Below are 24,736 nucleotides of genomic sequence, written 5' to 3'. Positions count from 1 at the left end.
TCGAAAGCGTAATCGCTGTCAGCTTTCACTGGGCGACGTCTATGGCCGAGAATTTTGCTGTCAAATTAACAGGTGCTCGGCGGTATTTCCGAGCGAGTCGCGCGGCGGGGAGCAGATGCGCCATTAAACGCGGGAATCCGGAAGCTGCCGTTCGAGAGGCGCGGTTCGCTCTGCGAGAAGGGCGTCTCGCTGTCTGCCTCAGCGTTGAAATGCACTGAAGGGCGTGAAGTCGCTGTCTTGGCGTGTTCGATACAAACAAAACACACCGCAGAAAGTTCAGTCGCATCATTTCAAGTGTGAGTACCCTTTTTGACCAGACGATAAGTGTTAATAACTAGCAGTTAACCTCCCTGCTCTGAAAATTAACTATTACAAGTGGGGAGTCTCATTCATCCAGCTTTAAATTGTTGTGGGAGATTTTTTTTTAAATTTAAAATTTGCATTTTTTTTTCTTTCTCTCTCTCTCTCTCTCTTTATCCGCTCTTTCTTTCCCTCTCTTTATTTCGCTCTCTGTACCTGATTTAACCGTGAGATCACCCACTCGAATTTACACTGCCTGGTTCAGACTTTACCCTTTTTATTTCACAATCTTTCAATCTGATTGATGGAAAGGCTGGGGCTTTTTTCTCTAGAAAAGAGAAGACTGAGGGGTGACCTGATAGAGGTCTTTAAGATTATGAAGGGGTTCGATAGGGTAGACGTAGAGAAGATGTTTCCACTTGTGGGGGAGACCAGAACTAGGGGGCCATAAATATAAGATAGTCACTAATAAATCCAATAGGGAATTCAGGAGAAACTTCTTTACCCAGAGAGTGGTGAGAATGTGGAACTCGCTCCCACAAGGAGTAGTTGAGGTGAATAGTGTAGATGGATTTAAGGGGAAGCTGGATAAACACATGAGGGAGAAAGGAATAGAAGGACATGGTGATAGGGTGAGATGAAGTAGGGAGGGAGGAGGCTCGTGTGGAGCATAAACACCAGCATGGAGCAGTTGGGCCGAATGGCCTGTTTCTGTGCTGTAGACTCGATGTAACCCGTTGAATGTTTAGGAGATGCACAGCTGCTTGCCCCGTTCACCCAGGTCCAGGATGCCCTGTCCGCGCGGCCTGCTTCCCTCCGGCTCACAGCAACGTCCGCTGCAAGATCTGAGCGAGGTTAAACGGGCAAGAGGCAGGTCTAACTAACGGCGGGCAGCGGTCGTTCACCGGCTCCAGCAAACCCCGCGGCGATGAAGGGGATAGCGTCAGTGGGTTGGAGAGTCAACGGGCATGTTTCCGCAGAGAGAGAGAGAGAGAGAGAGAAGGGGGCTAAAGGAAGGAGGAATGCAAATCAAGGAAATGACTTGGTTTAGTTCCACAAAGAACTCCCTTGTTAGAATGTGGAGTGCCTACAATTATCGGTTATTAATAAAAGTGTGACTTAATCCTTATCTTCTGCCTTGCTATGAAGCAAACAGAATTAAATCCTAAAACCAACACAGGCAGATGGAGGCTCTAACACTCACACCCCCTTGGTCCTACTCACACCCCCTTGGTCAATACTATTTAAACCACCCTTCATTTCAATCTGCTGTCTCGTATACCCTCCCACTTGCTTTCATGATATGGTATGTGAACCTTTATCAACAGTGATCTGTGTGGCTATATAAAAACAATAACCTGCATTTATATAGCGCCTTTAACGTAGTAAAACGTCCCAAGGCGCTTCACAGGAGCGTAAATCAGACAAAAATTTGACACCGAGTCGCATGAGGAGATATTAGGACAGGTGACCAAAAGCTTGGTCAAAGAGGTAGGTTTTAAGGAGCGTCTTAAAGGAGGAGAGAGAGAGGCGGAGAGGTTTAGGGAGGGAATTCCAGAGCTTAGGGGCCCAGGCAGCTGAAGGCACGGCCGCCAATGGTGGAGCGATGGGAATCGTGGGGGATGCGCAAGAGGCCGGAATTGGAGGAGCGCAGAGATCTCGGAGGGTTTGTCGGGGCCGGAGGAGGTTACAGAGATACTCTGAAATTGCGTAAGAATGGAATTTCCCAACGACTATAAAAAGCAGAAATTAGAATTTCAGCCTCTGCTGATGCAAACCCCATCTTCAGACAGAACGAGAGAGAAAGGAAAAAGAAAGTAAGAACTGGCATTTCTGTCGTGTTTTTCACAATCTCGGGACGTCCCAAAGCGCTTTGCAGACAATGAAGCACTTTTGAAGTGTAGGCACTGTTTTAATGTAGGGAAATGAGGGCTAGAGGGAGAGAAAGGGAGAGAGAAATAGAGAGAGAGAGACAAAGAAGAGAGAGACAGAGAGAGAGAGAGGGAGAGAGACAGAGAGAGGGAGAGAGACAGAGAGAGAAAGAGAGAGATAGAGAGAGAGGGAGAGAGAGAGAGGGAGAGACAGAGAGAGAGAGAGGGAGAGAGACAGAGAGAGAAAGAGAGAGATAGAGAGAGAGGGAGAGAGAGAGAGAAAGAGGGAGAGACAGAGAGAGAGAAATAGAGACAGAGAGAGAGAGAGACAAAGAAGAGAGAGAGAGAGAGGGAGAGAGACAGAGAGAGAAAGAGAGACAGAGAGAGAGAGGGAGAGACAGAGAGAGAAAGAGGGAGAGACAAAGAAGAGAGAGACAGAAAGAGAGGGAGAGGGAGAGAGACAGAGAGAGAGATAGAGAGAGAGGGAGAGAGAGAGAAAGAGGGAGAGACAGAGAGAGAGAGAGAGAGGGAGAGACAGAGAGAGAAAGAGAGAGATAGAGAGAGAGGGAGAGATAGAGAAAGAGGGAGAGACAGTGAGAGAGAAATAGAGACAGAGAGAGAGAGAGACAAAGAAGAGAGAGACAGAGAGAGAGGGGGAAAGACAGAGAGAGAGGGAGAGACAGAGAGAGAAAGAGAGAGATAGAGAGGGAGAGAGAGAAAGAGGGAGAGACAGAGAGAGAGAGAGAAATAGAGACAGAGAGAGACAGAGACAAAGAAGAGAGAGACAGAGAGAGAGAGGGAGAGACAGAGAGAGAGGGAGAGACAGAGAGAGAAAGAGAGAGACAGAGAGAAAGATAGGGAGAGAGAGGGAGAGACAGAGAGAGAGAGGGAGAGACAGAGAGAGAGAAAGAGGCAGTGACAGAAAGAGGAAGAGAGAGAGAGAGAAAGAGGGAGAGACAAAGAAGAGAGAGACAGAGAGAGAGAGGGAGAGACAGAGAGAGAGGGAGAGACAGAAAAAGAGAAAGAGGGAGAGACAGGGAGAGAGAGGGAGCAACAGAGAGACACAGACAGAGAAAGAAAAAGAGAGAGCAACGGAGTGGGAGAAAGAGAGAAGGTGGCAGAGAAAGAAAGGGAAACAGGGAGAGGCAGAGAGAGAGAGGGAGAGACAGAGGGCGTGATTTAAACTCGGTAAAACGGGTGGGTTGAGGATGGGGGGGGCAGTAAAAATTTTAAAAATCTAAAACCCTCCCCCAACCCGCCCGATTTCCGTTTTTAGCAGACGGTCAGTAAAAGTTTTCAAGGAGGCTGCGGGCCTCCATTTTAAGAGCTCCATTTGTTTTTAGCCCCTGGGGGTCGGGATTCCCGGGTCTTCGGCTTCACGCTACACGATCTCTGAACCCCCCCACGATCTCTGACCCCCCCCACGATCTCCGACCCCCCCCACGATCTCCGACCCCCCCACGATCTCCGACCCCTCCACGATCTCCGACCCCCCCAACGATCTCCACCCTCCGCAATGACCTCTGACCACCGCACCGGTTAACCTCCACCCCCCCCCCACCGAATCTGACGCTTACCCTCGTTGGCTGCTCTCCCGTCCGACTGAAACCAGCCCGTCAATCAGGCCGGCCTCTCGGGCGGGAAACGCACAAGAAAGAGAAACACATCCTTACGCCGAAATCGTAAGGAAGTCCGGGAAATCCGTACTTCCGGGTTTCCCGTCAGGAATTCTAACCCCCTCCCCTTCCCAGCTCCCCGATCAAATCGTGCCTGGAGAGAGAGAAAGAAAAAGGGGGAGCAACAGAGAGAGAGAGAGAGAGAGAGAAAGGGAGGCGGAGAAAAAGAGAGGGGAAGACATGGAGAAAAAGACAGAAAGAAGGAGGCAGAGAGAAGGATAAGAAGGGAGAGAGAAGGAGAACAGGGAAAATAGAGAGAAAGAGGAAGAGAGAAAGAAAGAGAGAGGAGAGGAGAGGAACGCTGCACCAGAGATAGAAGGAAATATTCTCCCAGAGCAAAAATGAGAGGGGATATTCTCCTGGGATGAGAGGACTTTCCCTTTAGTGATGGGATTAGTTTTCACTTCTCATTAACTGCTCACAACTCCTGCTCACTGTCTGTCACAGTCCAATCCAGGAGATTATGTTTTAATCCTTCATTACATAGAATTGCATAGAATTTACAGCACAGAAACAGGCCATTCGGCCCAACTGGTCTATCCCGGTGTTTATGCTCCACACGAGCCTCCTCCCTCCCTACTCCATCTCACCCTATCACCATATCCTTCTATTCCTTTCTCCCTCATGTGTTTATCCAGCTTCCCCTTAAATCCATCGACACTATTCACCTCAACTACTCCTTGTGGGAGCGAGTTCCACATTCTCACCACTCTCTGGGTAAAGAAGTTTCTCCTGAATTCCCCATTGGATTTATTAGTGTTCACTCACACACAGTGACCCAGACGTGAGTTCAGCGTTAACTAATATGCAGCGTGACAACTTGTAACCCCTCAGAAAGTTCAGGCAGCCCAGTGTCCCTTACCATCAGCAGATTAGAGGACAATTGATGCAGGAAAATATATTTTGATTCTATCTTCTACCCAGGGCTCCACCTATAATTATTTGCATGTTTATTTCAATAGTCTTATCTAAACAACATTATTAAAGCTTTGCTCACGTAGGTAATTTTACCTTATTTTACCTAGAGTTTACCTTCCCCAGCTAGAACCCTTGTTCTCTTTGTTTGGTCGGTCTGGGCTGGGAGACACAAACCTTTATTAATGAATGTTCTATAGCTGTTCATCCAAAACATACAATCAATGATGGCCAGCGACAGATCGTTTGGCCCATCCAGCCTGTCCCACATCTGTTGGACACAGATCTGACACTGTATAACACTGGGGTACAGGTCTGACACTGTATAACACTGGGGTACAGGTCTGTCACTGTATAACACTGGGGTACAGGTCTGTCACTGTATAACACTGGGGTACAGGTCTGTCACTGTATAACACTGGGGTACAGGTCTGTCACTGTATAACACTGGGGTACAGGTCTGTCACTGTATAACACTGGGGTACAGTACTGGTGGGTACAGGTCTGTCACTGTATAACACTGAGGTTAGATACAGAGTAAAGCTCCTTCTACACTGTCGGATCAAACCTATCTGTGAAATTCCTCCCTGACTCTCTTGGGCGATCAAAGCTAGACCCGGTGATCACTCCGGCCCCTGATAATTTTCTGCAGGAGCTGCATTTTGTGAGAGGGGATCTCTGCCCCAGACAGGAACAGGTCCAGCCCTCTCGCTGGGAGGAATTCAGCAAATTGGCCTCCACAGGCCCACTATTCCCCGGGAAAAGAAACCTCCTGACATCTAACCCAGACCTGGGCCTCGTACACAACTTAAAATTGTGACCCCTGGTCCTCCTTAAACCTATTTAATCGGGACAAACCGTCTACTGGAACACAATCTACTCCCTCCATCATCTTATAAACCTCGATCACATCGTCCCCTAAGTCTACACTTCTCTACAGTCTGGAGTCCCAGATGTTTCAGCCTCTCTTGATGTTTTAAGCTGGGAATTATTCTAGTGACCCTCCTCCGCACTGTTTCCAAAGCCTCAATATCACCCACCATGCGAGGAGACCAAAACTGGAAGCACTGCTCCAACTGAGGACTGGCCAGGATCTCGTACTGGCACAAAATAGTCGGCTTAGTCTCAGGGTCAATCGTCCTCTAAATACACCCCATAAATTCACTCAATCTACGCTTATAGAATCACAGAACATAATTTGCCAATTATCTTAAATCTCGGTACCGATCAGAATTCCCACATCGCGGGTTTGGGACATGCAGGAGACGGTGATGGGATACATTTCCCCTCTTTATCTGTGCATTGCGTGATTTCCAAGGGGTCTGAAGCTAATGAACTTACAGTGGGCTTATACCATGCCTCCAGACTCGACTATTCCAATGCTCTCCTGGCCGGCCTCCCATCTCCCACCCTCCGTAAACTTGAGCTCCTCCAAAACTCGAGTCCTAACTCGCACCAAGTCCCGTTCACCCATCGCCCCCACTGTGCTCGCTTTCAAATCCTTCCATGGCCCTCGCCCCCCTCTCTATCTCTGTAACCTCCTCCAGTCCCTATGACCCTCTGAGATCTCTGCGCTCCTCCAATTCTGGCCTCTTGCGCATCCCCCGATTTCCATCGCTCCACCATTGGCGGCCGTGCCTTCAGCTGCCTGGGCCCTGAGCTCTGGAATTCCCTCCCTAAACCTCTCCGCCTCTCTCTCTCCTCCTTTAAGACGCTCCTTAAAACCTACCTCTTTGACCAAGCTTTTGGTCACCTGTCCTAATATCTCCTTATGTGGCTCGGGGTCAAATGAGTGTTTGTGTCTGTGTGTTTGTGTTGTTGTGTGTTTGAGTAACTGGGTCGAGAACCAGAGGACACAGATTTAAGGTGATTAGCAAAAGAACCAAAGGCGATATGAGGAAAAACTTTTTTACGCAGCGAGTGGTTAGGATCTGGAATGCGCTGCCCGAGGGGGTGGTGGAGGCAGATTCAATCATGGCCTTCAAAAGGGAACTGGATAAGTACTTGAAGCGAAAAAGTTTGCAGGACTTCGGGGAAAGGGCGGGGGAGTACTAGTGGGTACAGGTCTGTCACTTTATTGCTCTTGCAGAGAGACGACACGGGCTCAATGGGACGAGTGGCCTCCTTCTGTGCTGTAACCATTCTGTGATTCTATGATTCGAAGTGTGTTTGTGTTGTGTGTTTGTTTATGTGTGTCATTGTGTGTTTGGGCGAGTGTGTTTGTGTTGGTGTGTGTATGTATTGTATGTTTGGTATGTGTATTTGTGTATGTGTGTTGGTGTGTGTTTGGATATGTGTGTTTGAGTTGGTGTGTGTTTGGGTATGTGTTTTTGTTTTGTGTGTTTGGGTAAGTGTGCTTCTGTTGTGCGTTTGTATATGTGTGTTGGTGTGTGTTTTGTGTCTGTGTGTGTTGTGTATGTGTGTTGGTGTGTATTTGTGTCTGTGTGTGTTTGAGTATGTATGTGTTTGAGTATGTGTATTTGGGTAAGTGTCTTTGTCTTGTGTGTTGGTGTATGTTTGTGCTGGTATGTGTTTGTGTCTGTGTGTGTTTGTGTATGTGTATTTGGGTAAGTGTGTTTGTGTTGTGTGTTTGTAATGTGTGCTGGTGTGTGTTTGTGTTGGTGTGTGTTTGTGTCTTTGCGTGTTTGGGTAAGTGTGTTTGTGTTGGTGTGTGTTTGTGTCTGTGTATGTTTGGGTGTGTGTGTTGTGTGTGTTTGTGTCTTTGTGTGTTTGGGGATGTGTGTTTGGGTAAGTGTGTTTGTGTATGTGTGTTGTGTGTGTTTGTATTGGTGTGTGTTTGGGGATGTGTGTTGTGTGTGTTTGTGTCTTTGTGTGTTTGTATTGGTGTGTGTTTGGGGATGTGTGTTTGGGTAAGTGTGTTTGTGTGTTTGTGTCTGTGTGTGTTTGTATTGCTGTGTGTTTGGGGACGTGTGTTTGGGGACGTGTGTTTGGGGACGTGTGTTTGGGGACGTGTGTTTGTGCCTCTTTATTGTTTTGCCTGGGTGTGTCAGTGTGTGTTCGGGTGTGTGTGTTTGTATTGGTGTGTGTTTGGGGACGTGTGTTTGGGGATGTGTGTGTTTGTATTGCTGTGTGTTTGGGGACGTGTGTTTGGGGATGTGTGTGTTTGTATTGCTGTGTGTTTGGGGACGTGTGTTTGGGACGTGTGTTTGGGGACGTGTGTTTGTGTGTTTGTGTGTGTGTGTGTTTGTATTGCTGTGTGTTTGGGGACGTGTGTTTGTGTGTTTGTGTCTGTGTGTGTTTGTATTGCTGTGTGTTTGGGGACGTGTGTTTGGGACGTGTGTTTGGGGACGTTTGTTTGTGTGTTTGTGTCTGTGTGTGTTTGTATTTGTGTGTGTTTGGGGACGTGTGTTTGGGGACGTGTGTTTGTGTGTTTGTGTCTGTGTGTGTTTGTATTGCTGTGTGTTTGGGGACGTGTGTTTGTGTGTTTGTGTCTGTGTGTGTTTGTATTGCTGTGTGTTTGGGGACGTGTGTTTGGGGACGTGTGTTTGGGGACGTGTGTTTGTATTGCTGTGTGTTTGGGGACGTGTGTTTGTGTGTTTGTGTCTGTGTGTGTTTGTATTGCTGTGTGTTTGGGGACGTGTGTTTGGGGACGTGTATTTGGGGACGTGTGTTTGGGGACATGTGTTTGGGGACGTGTGTTTGGGGACGTGTGTTTGGGGACGTGTGTTTGGGGACGTGTGTTTGGGGACGTGTGTTTGGGGACGTGTATTTGGGGACGTGTGTTTGGGGACGTGTGTTTGGGGACGTGTATTTGGGGATGTGTGTTTGGGGACGTGTGTTTGGGGACGTGTATTTGGGGACGTGTATTTGGGGACGTGTGTTTGGGGACGTGTGTTTGGGGACGTGTGTTTGGGGACGTGTGTTTGGGGACGTGTGTTTGGGGACGTGTGTTTGGGGACGTGTGTTTGGGGACGTGTGTTTGTGTGTTTGTATTGCTGTGTGTTTGGGGACGTGTGTTTGTGTGTTTGTGTCTGTGTGTGTTTGTATTGCTGTGTGTTTGGGGACGTGTGTTTGGGACGTGTGTTTGGGGACGTTTGTTTGTGTGTTTGTGTCTGTGTGTGTTTGTATTTGTGTGTGTTTGGGGACGTGTGTTTGGGGACGTGTGTTTGTGTGTTTGTGTCTGTGTGTGTTTGTATTGCTGTGTGTTTGGGGACGTGTGTTTGTGTGTTTGTGTCTGTGTGTGTTTGTATTGCTGTGTGTTTGGGGACGTGTGTTTGGGGACGTGTGTTTGGGGACGTGTGTTTGTATTGCTGTGTGTTTGGGGACGTGTGTTTGTGTGTTTGTGTCTGTGTGTGTTTGTATTGCTGTGTGTTTGGGGACGTGTGTTTGGGGACGTGTATTTGGGGACGTGTGTTTGGGGACGTGTGTTTGGGGACGTGTGTTTGGGGACGTGTGTTTGGGGACGTGTGTTTGGGGACGTGTGTTTGGGGACGTGTGTTTGGGGACGTGTGTTTGGGGGACGTGTTTTTGGGGACGTGTGTTTGGGGACATGTGTTTGGGGACGTGTGTTTGGGGACGTGTGTTTGGGGACGTGTGTTTGGGGATGTGTGTTTGGGGACGTGTGTTTGGGGACGTGTGTTTGGGGACGTGTATTTGGGGACGTGTATTTGGGGACGTGTGTTTGGGGACGTGTGTTTGGGGACGTGTGTTTGGGGACGTGTGTTTGGGGACGTGTGTTTGGGGACGTGTATTTGGGGACGTGTGTTTGGGGACGTGTGTTTGGGGACGTGTGTTTGGGGACGTGTGTTTGGGGACGTGTATTTGGGGACGTGTGTTTGGGGACGTGTATTTGGGGACGTGTGTTTGGGGACGTGTGTTTGGGGACGTGTATTTGGGGACGTGTGTTTGGGGACGTGTGTTTGGGGACGTGTGTTTGGGGACGTGTATTTGGGGACGTGTGTTTGGGGACGTGTGTTTGGGGACGTGTGTTTGGGGACGTGTGTTTGGGGACGTGTGTTTGGGGACGTGTGTTTGGGGACATGTATTTGGGGACGTGTGTTTGGGGACGTGTGTTTGGGGACGTGTGTTTGGGGACGTGTGTTTGGGGACGTGTATTTGGGGACGTGTGTTTGGGGACGTGTGTTTGGGGACGTGTGTTTGGGGACGTGTATTTGGGGACGTGTGTTTGGGGACGTGTGTTTGGGGACGTGTGTTTGGGGACGTGTGTTTGGGGACGTGTATTTGGGGACGTGTGTTTGGGGACGTGTGTTTGGGGACGTGTGTTTGGGGACGTGTATTTGGGGACGTGTGTTTGGGGACGTGTATTTGGGGACGTGTATTTGGGGACGTGTGTTTGGGGACGTGTATTTGGGGACGTGTGTTTGGGGACGTGTGTTTGGGGACGTGTGTTTGGGGACATGTGTTTGGGGACGTGTGTTTGGGGACGTGTATTTGGGGACGTGTGTTTGGGGACGTGTGTTTGGGGACGTGTGTTTGGGGACGTGTGTTTGGGGATGTGTGTTTGGGGACGTGTGTTTGTGTGTTTGTGTCTGTGTGTGTTTGTATTGCTGTGTGTTTGGGGACGTGTGTTTGGGGACGTGTGTTTGTGTGTTTGTGTCTGTGTGTTTGTATTGCTGTGTGTTTGGGGACATGTGTTTGTGTGTTTGTGTCTGTGTGTGTTTGTATTGCTGTGTGTTTGGGGACGTGTGTTTGGGGACGTGTGTTTGGGGACGTGTGTTTGGGGATGTGTTTGGGGACGTGTGTTTGGGGACGTGTGTTTGGGGACGTGTGTTTGGGGACGTGTGTTTGGGGACGTGTGTTTGGGGACGTGTATTTGGGGACGTGTGTTTGGGGATGTGTGTTTGGGGACGTGTGTTTGGGGACGTGTGTTTGGGGACGTGTGTTTGGGGACGTGTGTTTGGGGACGTGTGTTTGTGTGTTTGTGTCTGTGTGTGTTTGTATTGCTGTGTGTTTGGGGATGTGTTTGGGGACGTGTGTTTGGGGACGTGTGTTTGGGGATGTGTGTTTGGGGACGTGTGTTTGGGGACGTGTGTTTGGGGATGTGTGTTTGGGGACGTGTGTTCGGGGACGTGTGTTTGGGGACGTGTGTTTGGGGATGTGTGTTTGGGGACGTGTGTTTGGGGACGTGTGTTTGGGGACGTGTGTTTGGGGACGTGTGTTTGTGTGTTTGTGTCTGTGTGTGTTTGTATTGCTGTGTGTTTGGGGACGTGTGTTTGGGGACGTGCGTTTGTGTGTTTGTGTCTGTGTGTGTTTGTATTGCTGTGTGTTTGGGGACGTGTGTTTGGGACGTGTGTTTGGGGACGTGTGTTTGTGTGTTTGTGTGTGTGTGTGTTTGTATTGCTGTGTGTTTGGGGACGTGTGTTTTGTGTGTTTGTGTCTGTGTGTGTTTGTATTGCTGTGTGTTTGGGGACGTGTGTTTGGGACGTGTGTTTGGGGACGTGTGTTTGTGTGTTTGTGTCTGTGTGTGTTTGTATTTGTGTGTGTTTGGGGACGTGTGTTTGGGGACGTGTGTTTGTGTGTTTGTGTCTGTGTGTGTTTGTATTGCTGTGTGTTTGGGGACGTGTGTTTGTGTGTTTGTGTCTGTGTGTGTTTGTATTGCTGTGTGTTTGGGGACGTGTGTTTTGTGTTTGGGGACGTGTGTTTGTGTGTTTGTGTCTGTGTGTGTTTGTATTGCTGTGTGTTTGGGGACGTGTGTTTGTGTGTTTGTGTCTGTGTGTGTTTGTATTGCTGTGTGTTTGGGGACGTGTGTTTGGGGACGTGTGTTTGGGGACGTGTGTTTGTATTGCTGTGTGTTTGGGGACGTGTGTTTGTGTGTTTGTGTCTGTGTGTGTTTGTATTGCTGTGTGTTTGGGGACGTGTGTTTGGGGACGTGTATTTGGGGACGTGTGTTTGGGGACATGTGTTTGGGGACGTGTGTTTGGGGACGTGTGTTTGGGGACGTGTGTTTGGGGACGTGTGTTTGGGGACGTGTGTTTGGGGACGTGTGTTTGGGGACGTGTGTTTGGGGACGTGTGTTTGGGGACGTGTGTTTGGGGACGTGTGTTTGGGGACGTGTATTTGGGGACGTGTGTTTGGGGACGTGTGTTTGGGGACGTGTATTTGGGGACGTGTGTTTGGGGACGTGTGTTTGGGGACTGTTTGGGGACGTGTGTTTGGGGACGTGTATTTGGGGACGTGTATTTGTGGACGTGTGTTTGGGGACGTGTGTTTGGGGACGTGTGTTTGGGGACGTGTGTTTGGGGACGTGTGTTTGGGGACGTATGTTTGGGGACGTGTATTTGGGGACGTGTGTTTGGGGACGTGTGTTTGGGGACGTGTGTTTGGGGACGTGTGTTTGGGGACGTGTGTTTGGGGACGTGTATTTGGGGACGTGTGTTTGGGGACGTGTGTTTGGGGACGTGTGTTTGGGGACGTGTGTTTGGGGACGTGTATTTGGGGACGTGTGTTTGGGGACGTGTATTTGGGGACGTGTGTTTGGGGACGTGTGTTTGGGGACGTGTGTTTGGGGACGTGTGTTTGGGGACGTGTGTTTGGGAACGTGTATTTGGGGACGTGTGTTTGGGGACGTGTGTTTGGGGACGTGTGTTTGGGGACGTGTGTTTGGGGACGTGTATTTGGGGACGTGTGTTTGGGGACGTGTATTTGGGGACGTGTGTTTGGGGACGTGTGTTTGGGGACGTGTGTTTGGGGACGTGTGTTTGGGGACGTGTGTTTGGGGACGTGTATTTGGGGACGTGTGTTTGGGGACGTGTGTTTGGGGACGTGTGTTTGGGGACGTGTGTTTGGGGATGTGTGTTTGGGGACGTGTGTTTGTGTGTTTGTGTCTGTGTGTGTTTGTATTGCTGTGTGTTTGGGGACGTGTGTTTGGGGACGTGTGTTGGTGTGTTTGTGTCTGTGTGTTTATATTGCTGTGTGTTTGGGGACATGTGTTTGTGTGTTTGTGTCTGTGTGTGTTTGTATTGCTGTGTGTTTGGGGACGTGTGTTTGGGGACGTGTGTTTGGGGACGTGTGTTTGGGGGTGTGTTTGGGGACGTGTGTTTGGGGACGTGTGTTTGGGGACGTGTGTTTGGGGACGTGTGTTTGGGGACGTGTATTTGGGGACGTGTGTTTGGGGACGTGTGTTTGGGGACGTGTGTTTGGGGACGTGTGTTTGGGGACGTGTGTTTGAGGACGTGTGTTTGTGTGTTTGTGTCTGTGTGTGTTTGTATTGCTGTGTGTTTGGGGACGTGTGTTTGGGGACGTGTGTTTGGGGACGTGTGTTTGGGGACGTGTGTTTGGGGACGTGTGTTTGGGGACGTGTGTTTGGGGACGTGTGTTCGGGGACGTGTGTTTGGGGACGTGTGTTTGGGGATGTGTGTTTGGGGACGTGTGTTTGGGGACGTGTGTTTGGGGACGTGTGTTTGGGGACGTGTGTTTGTGTGTTTGTGTCTGTGTGTGTTTGTATTGCTGTGTGTTTGGGGACGTGTGTTTGGGGACGTGTGTTTGTGTGTTTGTGTCTGTGTGTGTTTGTATTGCTGTGTGTTTGGGGACGTGTGTTTGGGGACGTGTGTTTGGGGACGTTTGTTTGGGGACGTGTGTTTGGGGACGTGTGTTTGTGTGTTTGTGTCTGTGTGTGTTTGTATTGCTGTGTGTTTGGGGAAATGTGTTTGGGGATGTGTGTTTGGGGACGTGTGTTTGTGTGTTTGTGTCTGTGTGTGTTTGTATTGCTGTGTGTTTGGGGACGTGTATTTGGGGACGTGTGTTTGGGGACGTGTATTTGGGGACGTGTGTTTGGGGACGTGTGTTTGGGGACATGTGTTTGGGGACTTGTGTTTGGGGATGTGTGTTTGGGGACGTGTGTTTGGGGACGTGTGTTTGGGGACGTGTGTTTGGGGACGTGTGTTTGGGGATGTGTGTTTGGGGACGTGTATTTGGGGACGTGTGTTTGGGGACGTGTATTTGGGGACGTGTGTTTGGGGACGTGTGTTTGGGGACGTGTGTTTGGGGACGTGTGTTTGGGGACGTGTATTTGGGGACGTGTGTTTGGGGACATGTGTTTGGGGACGTGTGTTTGGGGACGTGTATTTGGGGACATGTGTTTGGGGACGTGTATTTGGGGACGTGTGTTTGGGGACGTGTGTTTGGGGACGTGTGTTTGGGGACGTGTGTTTGGGGACGTGTATTTGGGGACGTGTGTTTGGGGACGTGTGTTTGGGGACGTGTGTTTGGGGACGTGTGTTTGGGGACGTGTGTTTGGGGACGTGTATTTGGGGACGTGTGTTTGGGGACGTGTGTTTGGGGACGTGTGTTTGGGGACGTGTGTTTGGGGACGTGTGTTTGGGGACGTGTGTTTGGGGACGTGTGTTTGGGGACGTGTGTTTGGGGACGTGTGTTTGGGGACGTGTATTTGGGGACGTGTGTTTGGGGACGTGTGTTTGGGGACGTGTGTTTGGGGACGTGTGTTTGGGGACGTGTGTTTGGGGACGTGTGTTTGGGGACGTGTATTTGGGGACGTGTGTTTGGGGACGTGTGTTTGGGGACGTGTGTTTGGGGACGTGTGTTTGGGGACGTGTGTTTGGGGACGTGTGTTTGGGGACGTGTGTTTGGGGACGTGTGTTTGGGGACGTGTGTTTGGGGACGTGTGTTTGGGGACGTGTGTTTGGGGATGTGTGTTTGGGGACGTGTGTTTGTGTGTTTGTGTCTGTGTGTGTTTGTATTGCTGTGTGTTTGGGGACGTGTGTTTGGGGACGTGTGTTTGTGTGTTTGTGTCTGTGTGTGTTTGTATTGCTGTGTGTTTGGGGACATGTGTTTGTGTGTTTGTGTCTGTGTGTGTTTGTATTGCTGTGTGTTTGGGGACGTGTGTTTGGGGACGTGTGTTTGGGGACGTGTGTTTGGGGATGTGTTTGGGGACGTGTGTTTGGGGACGTGTGTTTGGGGACGTGTGTTTGGGGACGTGTATTTGGGGACGTGTGTTTGGGGACGTGTATTTGGGGACGTGTGTTTGGGGATGTGTGTTTGGGGACGTGTGTTTGGGGACGTGTGTTTGGGGACGTGTGTTTGGGGACGTGTGTTTGGGGACGTGTGTTTGTGTGTTTGTGTCTGTGTGTGTTTGTATTGCTGTGTGTTTGGGGATGTGTTTGGGGACGTGTGTTTGGGGATGTGTGTTTGGGGATGTGTGTTTGGGGACGTGTGTTTGGGGACGTGTGTTTGGGGACATGTGTTTGGGGACGTGTGTTTGGGGACGTGTGTTTGGGGACGTGTGTTTGGGGACGTGTGTTTGGGGACGTGTATTTGGGGACGTGTGTTTGGGGACGTGTGTTTGGGGACGTGTGTTTGGGGACGTGTATTTGGGGACGTGTATTTGGGGACGTGTGTTTGGGGACGTGTGTTTGGGGACGTGTGTTTGGGGACGTGTGTTTGGGGACGTGTGTTTGGGGACGTGTGTTTGGGGACGTGTATTTGGGGACGTGTGTTTGGGGACGTGTATTTGGGGACGTGTGTTTGGGGACGTGTGTTTGGGGACGTGTATTTGGGGACGTGTATTTGGGGACGTGTGTTTGGGGACGTGTGTTTGGGGACGTGTGTTTGGGGACGTGTATTTGGGGACGTGTATTTGGGGACGTGTGTTTGGGGACGTGTGTTTGGGGACGTGTGTTTGGGGACGTGTATTTGGGGACGTGTACTTGGGGACGTGTGTTTGGGGACGTGTATTTGGGGACGTGTGTTTGGGGACGTGTGTTTGGGGACGTGTGTTTGGGGACGTGTGTTTGGGGACGTGTGTTTGGGGACGTGTGTTTGGGGACGTGTATTTGGGGACGTGTGTTTGGGGACGTGTGTTTGGGGACGTGTGTTTGGGGACGTGTGTTTGGGGACGTGTGTTTGGGGACGTGTGTTTGGGGACGTGTGTTTGGGGACGTGTGTTTGGGGACGTGTGTTTGGGGACGTGTGTTTGGGGACGTGTGTTTGGGGACGTGTGTTTGGGGACGTGTGTTTGGGGACGTGTGTTTGGGGACGTGTATTTGGGGACGTGTGTTTGGGGACGTGTGTTTGGGGACGTGTGTTTGGGGACGTGTGTTTGGGGACGTGTGTTTGGGGACGTGTGTTTGGGGACGTGTATTTGGGGACGTGTGTTTGGGGACGTGTGTTTGGGGACGTGTGTTTGGGGACGTGTGTTTGGGGACGTGTGTTTGGGGACGTGTGTTTGGGGACGTGTGTTTGGGGACGTGTGTTTGGGGACGTGTGTTTGGGGACGTGTGTTTGGGGACGTGTGTTTGTGTGTTTGTGTCTGTGTGTGTTTGTATTGCTGTGTGTTTGGGGACGTGTGTTTGGGGACGTGTGTTTGTGTGTTTGTGTCTGTGTGTGTTTGTATTGCTGTGTGTTTGGGGACATGTGTTTGTGTGTTTGTGTCTGTGTGTGTTTGTATTGCTGTGTGTTTGGGGACGTGTGTTTGGGGACGTGTGTTTGGGGACGTGTGTTTGGGGATGTGTTTGGGGACGTGTGTTTGGGGACGTGTGTTTGGGGACGTGTGTTTGGGGACGTGTATTTGGGGACGTGTGTTTGGGGACGTGTATTTGGGGACGTGTGTTTGGGGATGTGTGTTTGGGGACGTGTGTTTGGGGACGTGTGTTTGGGGACGTGTGTTTGGGGACGTGTGTTTGTGTGTTTGTGTCTGTGTGTGTTTGTATTGCTGTGTGTTTGGGGATGTGTTTGGGGACGTGTGTTTGGGGATGTGTGTTTGGGGATGTGTGTTTGGGGACGTGTGTTTGGGGACGTGTGTTTGGGGACATGTGTTTGGGGACGTGTGTTTGGGGACGTGTGTTTGGGGACGTGTGTTTGGGGACGTGTGTTTGGGGACGTGTATTTGGGGACGTGTGTTTGGGGACGTGTGTTTGGGGACGTGTGTTTGGGGACGTGTATTTGGGGACGTGTATTTGGGGACGTGTGTTTGGGGACGTGTGTTTGGGGACGTGTGTTTGGGGACGTGTGTTTGGGGACGTGTGTTTGGGGACGTGTGTTTGGGGACGTGTATTTGGGGACGTGTGTTTGGGGACGTGTATTTGGGGACGTGTGTTTGGGGACGTGTGTTTGGGGACGTGTATTTGGGGACGTGTATTTGGGGACGTGTGTTTGGGGACGTGTGTTTGGGGACGTGTGTTTGGGGACGTGTATTTGGGGACGTGTATTTGGGGACGTGTGTTTGGGGACGTGTGTTTGGGGACGTGTGTTTGGGGACGTGTATTTGGGGACGTGTACTTGGGGACGTGTGTTTGGGGACGTGTATTTGGGGACGTGTGTTTGGGGACGTGTGTTTGGGGACGTGTGTTTGGGGACGTGTGTTTGGGGACGTGTGTTTGGGGACGTGTATTTGGGGACGTGTGTTTGGGGACGTGTGTTTGGGGACGTGTGTTTGGGGACGTGTGTTTGGGGATGTGTGTTTGGGGACGTGTGTTTGTGTGTTTGTGTCTGTGTGTGTTTGTATTGCTGTGTGTTTGGGGACGTGTGTTTGGGGACGTGTGTTTGTGTGTTTGTGTCTGTGTGTGTTTGTATTGCTGTGTGTTTGGGGACATGTGTTTGTGTGTTTGTGTCTGTGTGTGTTTGTATTGCTGTGTGTTTGGGGACGTGTGTTTGGGGACGTGTGTTTGGGGACGTGTGTTTGGGGACGTGTGTTTGGGGATGTGTTTGGGGACGTGTGTTTGGGGACGTGTGTTTGGGGACGTGTATTTGGGGACGTGTGTTTGGGGACGTGTGTTTGGGGACGTTTGTTTGGGGACGTGTATTTGGGGACGTGTGTTTGGGGACGTGTGTTTGGGGACGTGTGTTTGGGGACGTGTGTTTGGGGACGTGTGTTCGGGGACGTGTGTTTGGGGACGTGTGTTCGGGGACGTGTGTTTGGGGACGTGTGTTTGGGGACGTGTGTTTGGGGACGTGTGTTTGGGGACGTGTGTTTGGGGACGTGTGTTCGGGGACGTGTGTTCGGGGACGTGTGTTTGGGGACGTGTGTTTGGGGACGTGTGTTTGGGGACGTGTGTTTGGGGACGTGTGTTTGTGTGTTTGTGTCTGTGTGTGTTTGTATTGCTGTGTGTTTGGGGACGTGTGTTTGGGGACGTGTGTTTGTGTGTTTGTGTCTGTGTGTGTTTGTATTGCTGTGTGTTTGGGGACGTGTGTTTGGGGACGTGTGTTTGGGGACGTGTGTTCGGGGACGTGTGTTCGGGGACGTGTGTTTGTGCCTCTTTATTGTTTTGCCTGGGTGTGTCAGTGTGTGTTCGGGTGTGTGTGTTTGTGTTCAGGTGTGTTTTTGCACCCTCGTGGTTCAGTGACGACGAGTGTAAATCCGGTCTGTGACACATGTCAGACCAATCAGTGATGTCCAGCCTCGAGTTGTGCACCAGCCCCGGTACCTGCGTGAAGCTGGTACATCGAGGGACCATATCAAACATCAGGAAGCAATAAACTCCCGGGGCTCTGACATGACCTAATATCCAGCAGCTTGGGAATGTCTGTCAGGTTGGCTGAACAAGCCTTTGTGCAGAATCAGGTAAATGTCACTCTTGTACTTTTAAACAGAAAGAACTGTGGAGACTTCACATTCAAAATGAAACGAATCAGTCAAATTAATTGATTGTTAAACGATCGGGTTTTACTTTCACACAAGAATTTTCTCTTAAAATGTTGGTTGTGGGGGTGTGTGGGGGGTAGGCAGAGAATGGGGGTTACCGTGGTCTTGTATCTGTGCACTTAGGTCCGTGTTTCTCGTGTGTCTCGCATTGAAGGCAGTTCAGAGAAGGTTCACTCGGTTGATTCCGGGTATGGAGGGGTTGTCTTATGAGGAAAGATTGAACAGGTTGGGTCTATACTCATTGGAGTTCAGAAGAATGAGGGAAGATCTTATTGAAACATACAAGATTCTGAGGGGACTCGATAGGGTAGATGCTGAGAGGATGTTACCCCTCATGGGGGAATCTAAAACTAGGGGGCATAGTCTCAGAATAAGGGGTCGCCCGTTTAAGACGGAAATGAGGAGGAATTTCTTCTCCCAGAAGGTCGTAAATCTTTGGAATTCTTTACCCCAAAAAGCTGTGGAGGCTGAGTCATTGAATACATTCAAGGCTGAGTTAGACAAATCTTTGATCAGCGAGGGAGTCAAAGGATATGGGGAAAGGGCGGGAAAGTGGAGTTGAGGTAAAAATCAGATCAGCCATGATCTCATTGAGTGGGGGAGCAGGCTCGAGGGGCCGAATGGCCTACTCCTGCTCCTATCTCTTATGGTCTCTCTCATGTGTGTATTTCTCTTCTGTTTGTTTCTCCTGTGTGGGTTTCTCAGGTATGTACAAATCTCTTTTGTGTTTGTGTGTATACCATGAGAGAATTTCCTGTGTGTACGTATATGTGTGTGTTTCTCTTTTTCCTGCGTTTGCGTGTGTGTGTATATGTATGTGTTTGTGTGTGTCTGTTTGTTCATGTATGTGTTTCTGTTTCCTGTGGCTGTATATGTAATCATAGGTGTACGTTTGTGAGTACATGTATGTGTACCTGTATCCCCGGTGTCCTGGGGCCAATATTTATCCCTCAACCAACTTCACTAAAACAGATGATCTGGTCATTTATCACAGTGCTGTTTGTGGGATCTTGCTGTGCGCAAATCGGCTGCCGCGTTTCCTACATTACAACAGTGACCACACCACAAAAAGTACTTCATTGGCTGAAAAATCCTTTGGGACGTCCTGAAGTTGTGAAAGGCGCTATATAAATGCACGACGTCCTTTCCCACTTTCTATATTTTTTAAATTATTCGTTCACGGGATGTGGGCGTCGCTGGCGAGGGGGCATTTATTGCCCATCCCTAGTTGCCCCTTGAGAAGGTGGTGGTGAGCCGCCTTCTTGAACCGCTGCAGTCCGTGTGGTAACGGTTCTCCCACAGTGCTGTTAGGAAGGGAGTTCCAGGATTTTGACCCAGCGACGATGAAGTCTGTGTGTGTCTGTGTGTATGTAGGTGTATGTGTTTGTGTTCTTTCCTGTGTTTGTGTTACCCATGTGTGTACACACAGCGTTGTGACTAAGATTTCATTGAAATATAATGATAGTCTGTCCGATTTTTGCATGACATCCATTTGAACTGTTGAAAAATATGCTGCATTAAAATAAGTAATATTGTCCTCGCGATTGAGGTCTGTCACTGTATAACACTGGGGTGCGGGTCTGACACTGTATAACACTGGGGTACAGGTCTGTCACTGTATAACACTGGGGTACGGGTCTGACACTGTATAACACTGGGGTACAGGTCTGACACTGTATAACACTGGGGTACAGGTCTGACACTGTATAACACTGGGGTACAGGTCTGTCACTGTATAACACTGGGGTACAGGTCTGTCACTGTATAACACTGGGGTACAGGTCAGTCACTGTATAGCACTGGGGTACAGGTCAGTCACTGTATAACACTGGGGTACAGGTCAGTCACTGTATAACACTGGGGTACAGGTCCGTCACTGTATAACACTGGGGTACAGGTCTGTCACTGTATAACACTGGGGTACAGGTCTGTCACTGTATAACACTGGGGTACAGGTCAGTCACTGTATAACACTGGGGTACAAGTCTGTCACTGTATAACACTGGGGTACATGTCTGACATTGTATAACACTGGGGTACAGGTCTGACACTGTATAACACTGGGGTACAGGTCCGTCACTGTATAACACTGGGGTACAGGTCTGACATTGTATAACACTGGGGTACAGGTCTGACATTGTATAACACTGGGGTACAGGTCCGTCACTGTATGACACTGGGGTACAGGTCTGACACTGTATAACACTGGGGTACAGGTCTGGCACTGTATAACACTGGGGTACATGTCTGACACTGTATAACACTGGGGTACATGTCTGACACTGTATAACACTGGGGTACATGTCTGACACTGTATAACACTGGGGTACAGGTCTGACACTGTATAACACTGGGGTACAGGTCTGACATTGTATAACACTGGGGTACAGGTCTGACACTGTATAACACTGGGGTACAGGTCTGACACTGTATAACACTGGGGTACAGGTCCGTCACTGTATAACACTGGGGTACAGGTCTGACATTGTATAACACTGGGGTACAGGTCTGACACTGTATAACACTGGGGTACAGGTCTGACATTGTATAACACTGGGGTACAGGTCTGACACTGTATAACACTGGGGTACAGGTCTGACATTGTATAACACTGGGGTACAGGTCTGGCACTGTATAACACTGGGGTACAGGTCTGACACTGTATAACACTGGGGTACAGGTCTGACATTGTATAACACTGGGGTACAGGTCTGTTACTGTATAACACTGGGGTACAGGTCTGTCACTGTATAACACTGGGGTACAGATCTGTCACTGTATAACACTGGGGGACAGGTCTGTCACTGTATAACACTGGGGTACAGGTCTGTCACTGTATAACACTGGGGTACAGGTCTGACACTGTATAACACTGGGGTACAGGTCTGTCACTGTATAACACTGGGGTACAGGTCTGACACTGTATAACACTGGGGTACAGGTCTGTCACTGTATAACACTGGGGTACAGGTCTGACATTGTATAACACTGGGGTACAGGTCTGACATTGTATAACACTGGGGTACAGGTCTGACATTGTATAACACTGGGGTACAGGTCTGACACTGTATAACACTGGGGTACAGGTCTGACATTGTATAACACTGGGGTACAGGTCCGTCACTGTATAACACTGGGGTACAGGTCTGTCACTGTATAACACTGGGGTACAGGTCTGACATTGTATAACACTGGGGTACAGGTCTGTCACTGTATAACACTGGGGTACAGGTCTGTCACTGTATAACACTGGGGTACAGGTCTGTCACTGTATAACACTGGGGTACAGGTCTGTCACTGTATAACACTGGGGTACAGGTCTGTCACTGTATAACACTGGGGTACAGGTCTGTCACTGTATAACACTGGGGTACAAGTCTGACATTGTATAACACTGGGGTACAGGTCTGACATTGTATAACACTGGGGTACAGGTCTGACACTGTATAACACTGGGGTACAGGTCTGTCACTGTATAACACTGGGGTACAGGTCTGTCACTGTATAACACTGGGGTACAGGTCTGACACTGTATAACACTGGGGTACAAGTCTGACACTGTATAACACTGGGGTACAGGTCTGTCACTGTATAACACTGGGGTACAGGTCTGACACTGTATAACACTGGGGTACAGATCTGTCACTGTATAACACTGGGGTACAAGTCTGACACTGTATAACACTGGGGTACAGGTCTGTCACTGTATAACACTGGGGTACAGGTCTGACACTGTATAACACTGGGTTACAGGTCTGTCACTGTATAACACTGGGGTACAAGTCTGACACTGTATAACACTGGGGTACAGGTCTGACATTGTATAACACTGGGGTACAGGTCTGACACTGTATAACACTGGTGTACAGGTCTGACACTGTATAACACTGGGGTACAGGTCTGACATTGTATAACACTGGGGTACAGGTCTGACACTGTATAACACTGGGGTACAAGTCTGACACTGTATAACACTGGGGTACAGGTCTGACACTGTATAACACTGGGGTACAGGTCTGACACTGTATAACACTGGGGTACAGTACTGTGCTCCAAGTGATGTTAATATGGAGACCAGAGTACTCCAATCACACGGCTTCTACATGTGCAGACGAGTTTAATATGAGGAATTCGACTGCTGCCTGTAACACGAAATGGTAACACTGGGGAAATTCATACCAGGCGCCAGGAGGCTTGCTGGTAAAGGCTGAGCTCAAAACTGTTCTTATCCTTTCAGAAAGGAGCGATGTTTAATACTCCAGGTGTGGTCTAACCAAGGTTCTGTACATGTGTAACATAAATTCCCTGCTTTTCATTTCTATCTCTCTAGAAATGAACCCCAGTGCTTGGTTTGCATTCTTATGGCCTTATTAACATAGATACATGTCTGCTCACACACAGTGACCCAGACGTGAGTTCAGCGTTAACTAATATGCAGCGTGACAATTTGTAACCCCTCAGAAAGTTCAGGCAGCCCAGTGTCCCTTATCATCAGCAGATTAGAGTACGCGCTCCACCAATAATTATTTACATGTTTATTACAAAAGCCTTATCTAAACAACATTATTAAAGCTTTGCTCACGTAGGTAATTTTACCATATTTTACCGAGAGTTTACCTTCCCCAGCTAGAACCCTTGTTCTCTTTGTTTGGTCGGTCTGGGCTGGGAGACACAAACCTTTATTAATGAACGTTCTATAGCTGTTCATCCAAAACATACAATCAATGATGGCCAGGGACAGATCGTTTGGCCCATCCAGACTGTCCCACATATGTTGGGCACAGGTCTGACACTGTATAACACTGGGGTACAGGTCTGTCACTGTATAACACTGGGGTACAGGTCTGACACTGTATAACACTGGGGTACAGGTCTGTCACTGTATAACACTGGGGTACAGGTCTGTCACTGTATAACACTGGGGTACAGGTCTGTCACTGTATAACACTGGGGTACAGGTCTGTCACTGTATAACACTGGGGTACAGGTCTGTCACTGTATAACACTGGGGTACAGGTCTGTCACTGTATAACACTGGGGTACAGGTCTGACACTGTATAACACTGGGGTACAGGTCTGACACTGTATAACACTGGGGTACAGGTCTGACACTGTATAACACTGGGGTACAGGTCTGTCACTGTATAACACTGGGGTACAGGTCTGTCACTGTATAACACTGGGGTACAGGTCTGACACTGTTTAACACTGGGGTACAGGTCTGACACTGTATAACACTGGGGTACAGGTCTGTCACTGTATAACACTGGGGTACAGGTCTGTCACTGTATAACACTGGGGTACAGGTCTGTCACTGTATAACACTGGGGTACAGGTCTGACACTGTATAACACTGGGGTACAGGTCTGTCACTGTATAACACTGGGGTACAGGTCTGTCACTGTATAACACTGGGGTACAGGTCTGACACTGTATAACACTGGGGTACAGGTCTGTCACTGTATAACACTGGGGTACAGGTCTGTCACTGTATAACACTGGGGTACGGGTCAGTCACTGTATAACACTGGGGTACAACTACAAATATTTGCATTTATAGCACCTTTAATGTAGTAAAACGCCTCAAGGCGGTTCACAGGAGAGGTTTCCAGACAAAATATGGCACCGAATCACATCAGGAGATATTAGGAAAGAGGTAGGTTTTAAGGAGCATCTTAAAGGAGGAGAGAGAGAGGCGGAGAGGATTAGGGAGGGAATTCCAGAGCTTAGGGCCCAGGCAGCTGAAGGCACGGCCGCCAATGGTGGAGCGATGGGAATCGGGGGATGCGCAAGACGCCAGTGTTATACAGTGACAGACCTGTACCCCAGTGTTATACAGTGACAGACCTGTACCCCAGTGTTATACAGTGACAGACCTGTACCCCAGTGTTATACAGTGACAGACCTGTACCCCAGTGTTATACAGTGACAGACCTGTACCCCAGTGTTATACAGTGACAGACCTGTACCCCAGTGTTATACAGTGACAGACCTGTACCCCAGTGTTATACAGTGACAGACCTGTACCCCAGTGTTATACAGTGACAGACCTGTACCCCAGTGTTATACAGTGACAGACCTGTACCCCAGTGTTATACAGTGTCAGACCTGTACCCCAGTGTTATACAGTGTCAGACCTGTATCCCAGTGTTATACAGTGACAGACCTGTACCCCAGTGTTATACAGTGTCAGACCTGTACCCCAGTGTTATACAGTGTCAGACCTGTACCCCAGTGTTATACAGTGTCAGACCTGTACCCCAGTGTTATACAGTGACAGACCTGTACCCCAGTGTTATGCAGTGTCAGACCTGTGCCCAACAGATGTGGGACAGTCTGGATGGGCCAAACGATCTGTCCCTGGCCATCATTGATTGTATGTTTTGGATGAACAGCTA

General features: G+C 49.4%; 1 protein-coding gene across 2 annotated transcripts in view; it reads left to right on the top strand.

The window, feature by feature from the left end:
* The first annotated feature begins 224 nt into the window (after positions 1-224).
* LOC137306300 (free fatty acid receptor 2-like) overlaps positions 225-24,736 on the top strand; it is a 29,904-nt gene continuing 5,392 nt past the window's right edge. Inside the window, exon 1 of one of the 2 annotated variants that reach the window (XM_067975468.1) lies at positions 225-296. Coding sequence is in view for 1 of the 2 variants with exons in the window: in XM_067975467.1 (XP_067831568.1) it covers positions 2,017-2,117 (101 nt within the window). In the remaining variant the exon portion in view is untranslated. Of the gene's footprint in view, positions 297-1,984; positions 2,118-24,736 lie in introns of those variants that run through there. The other variant, XM_067975467.1, reaches the window with a different exon arrangement.

The sequence above is a fragment of the Heptranchias perlo genome, chromosome 42 (assembly GCF_035084215.1).
Source record: "Heptranchias perlo isolate sHepPer1 chromosome 42, sHepPer1.hap1, whole genome shotgun sequence".
NCBI lineage: Eukaryota > Metazoa > Chordata > Chondrichthyes > Hexanchiformes > Hexanchidae > Heptranchias > Heptranchias perlo.
Note: the sequence above shows the minus strand (reverse complement) of the source record. Positions and strands in the feature narration are given on the sequence as shown.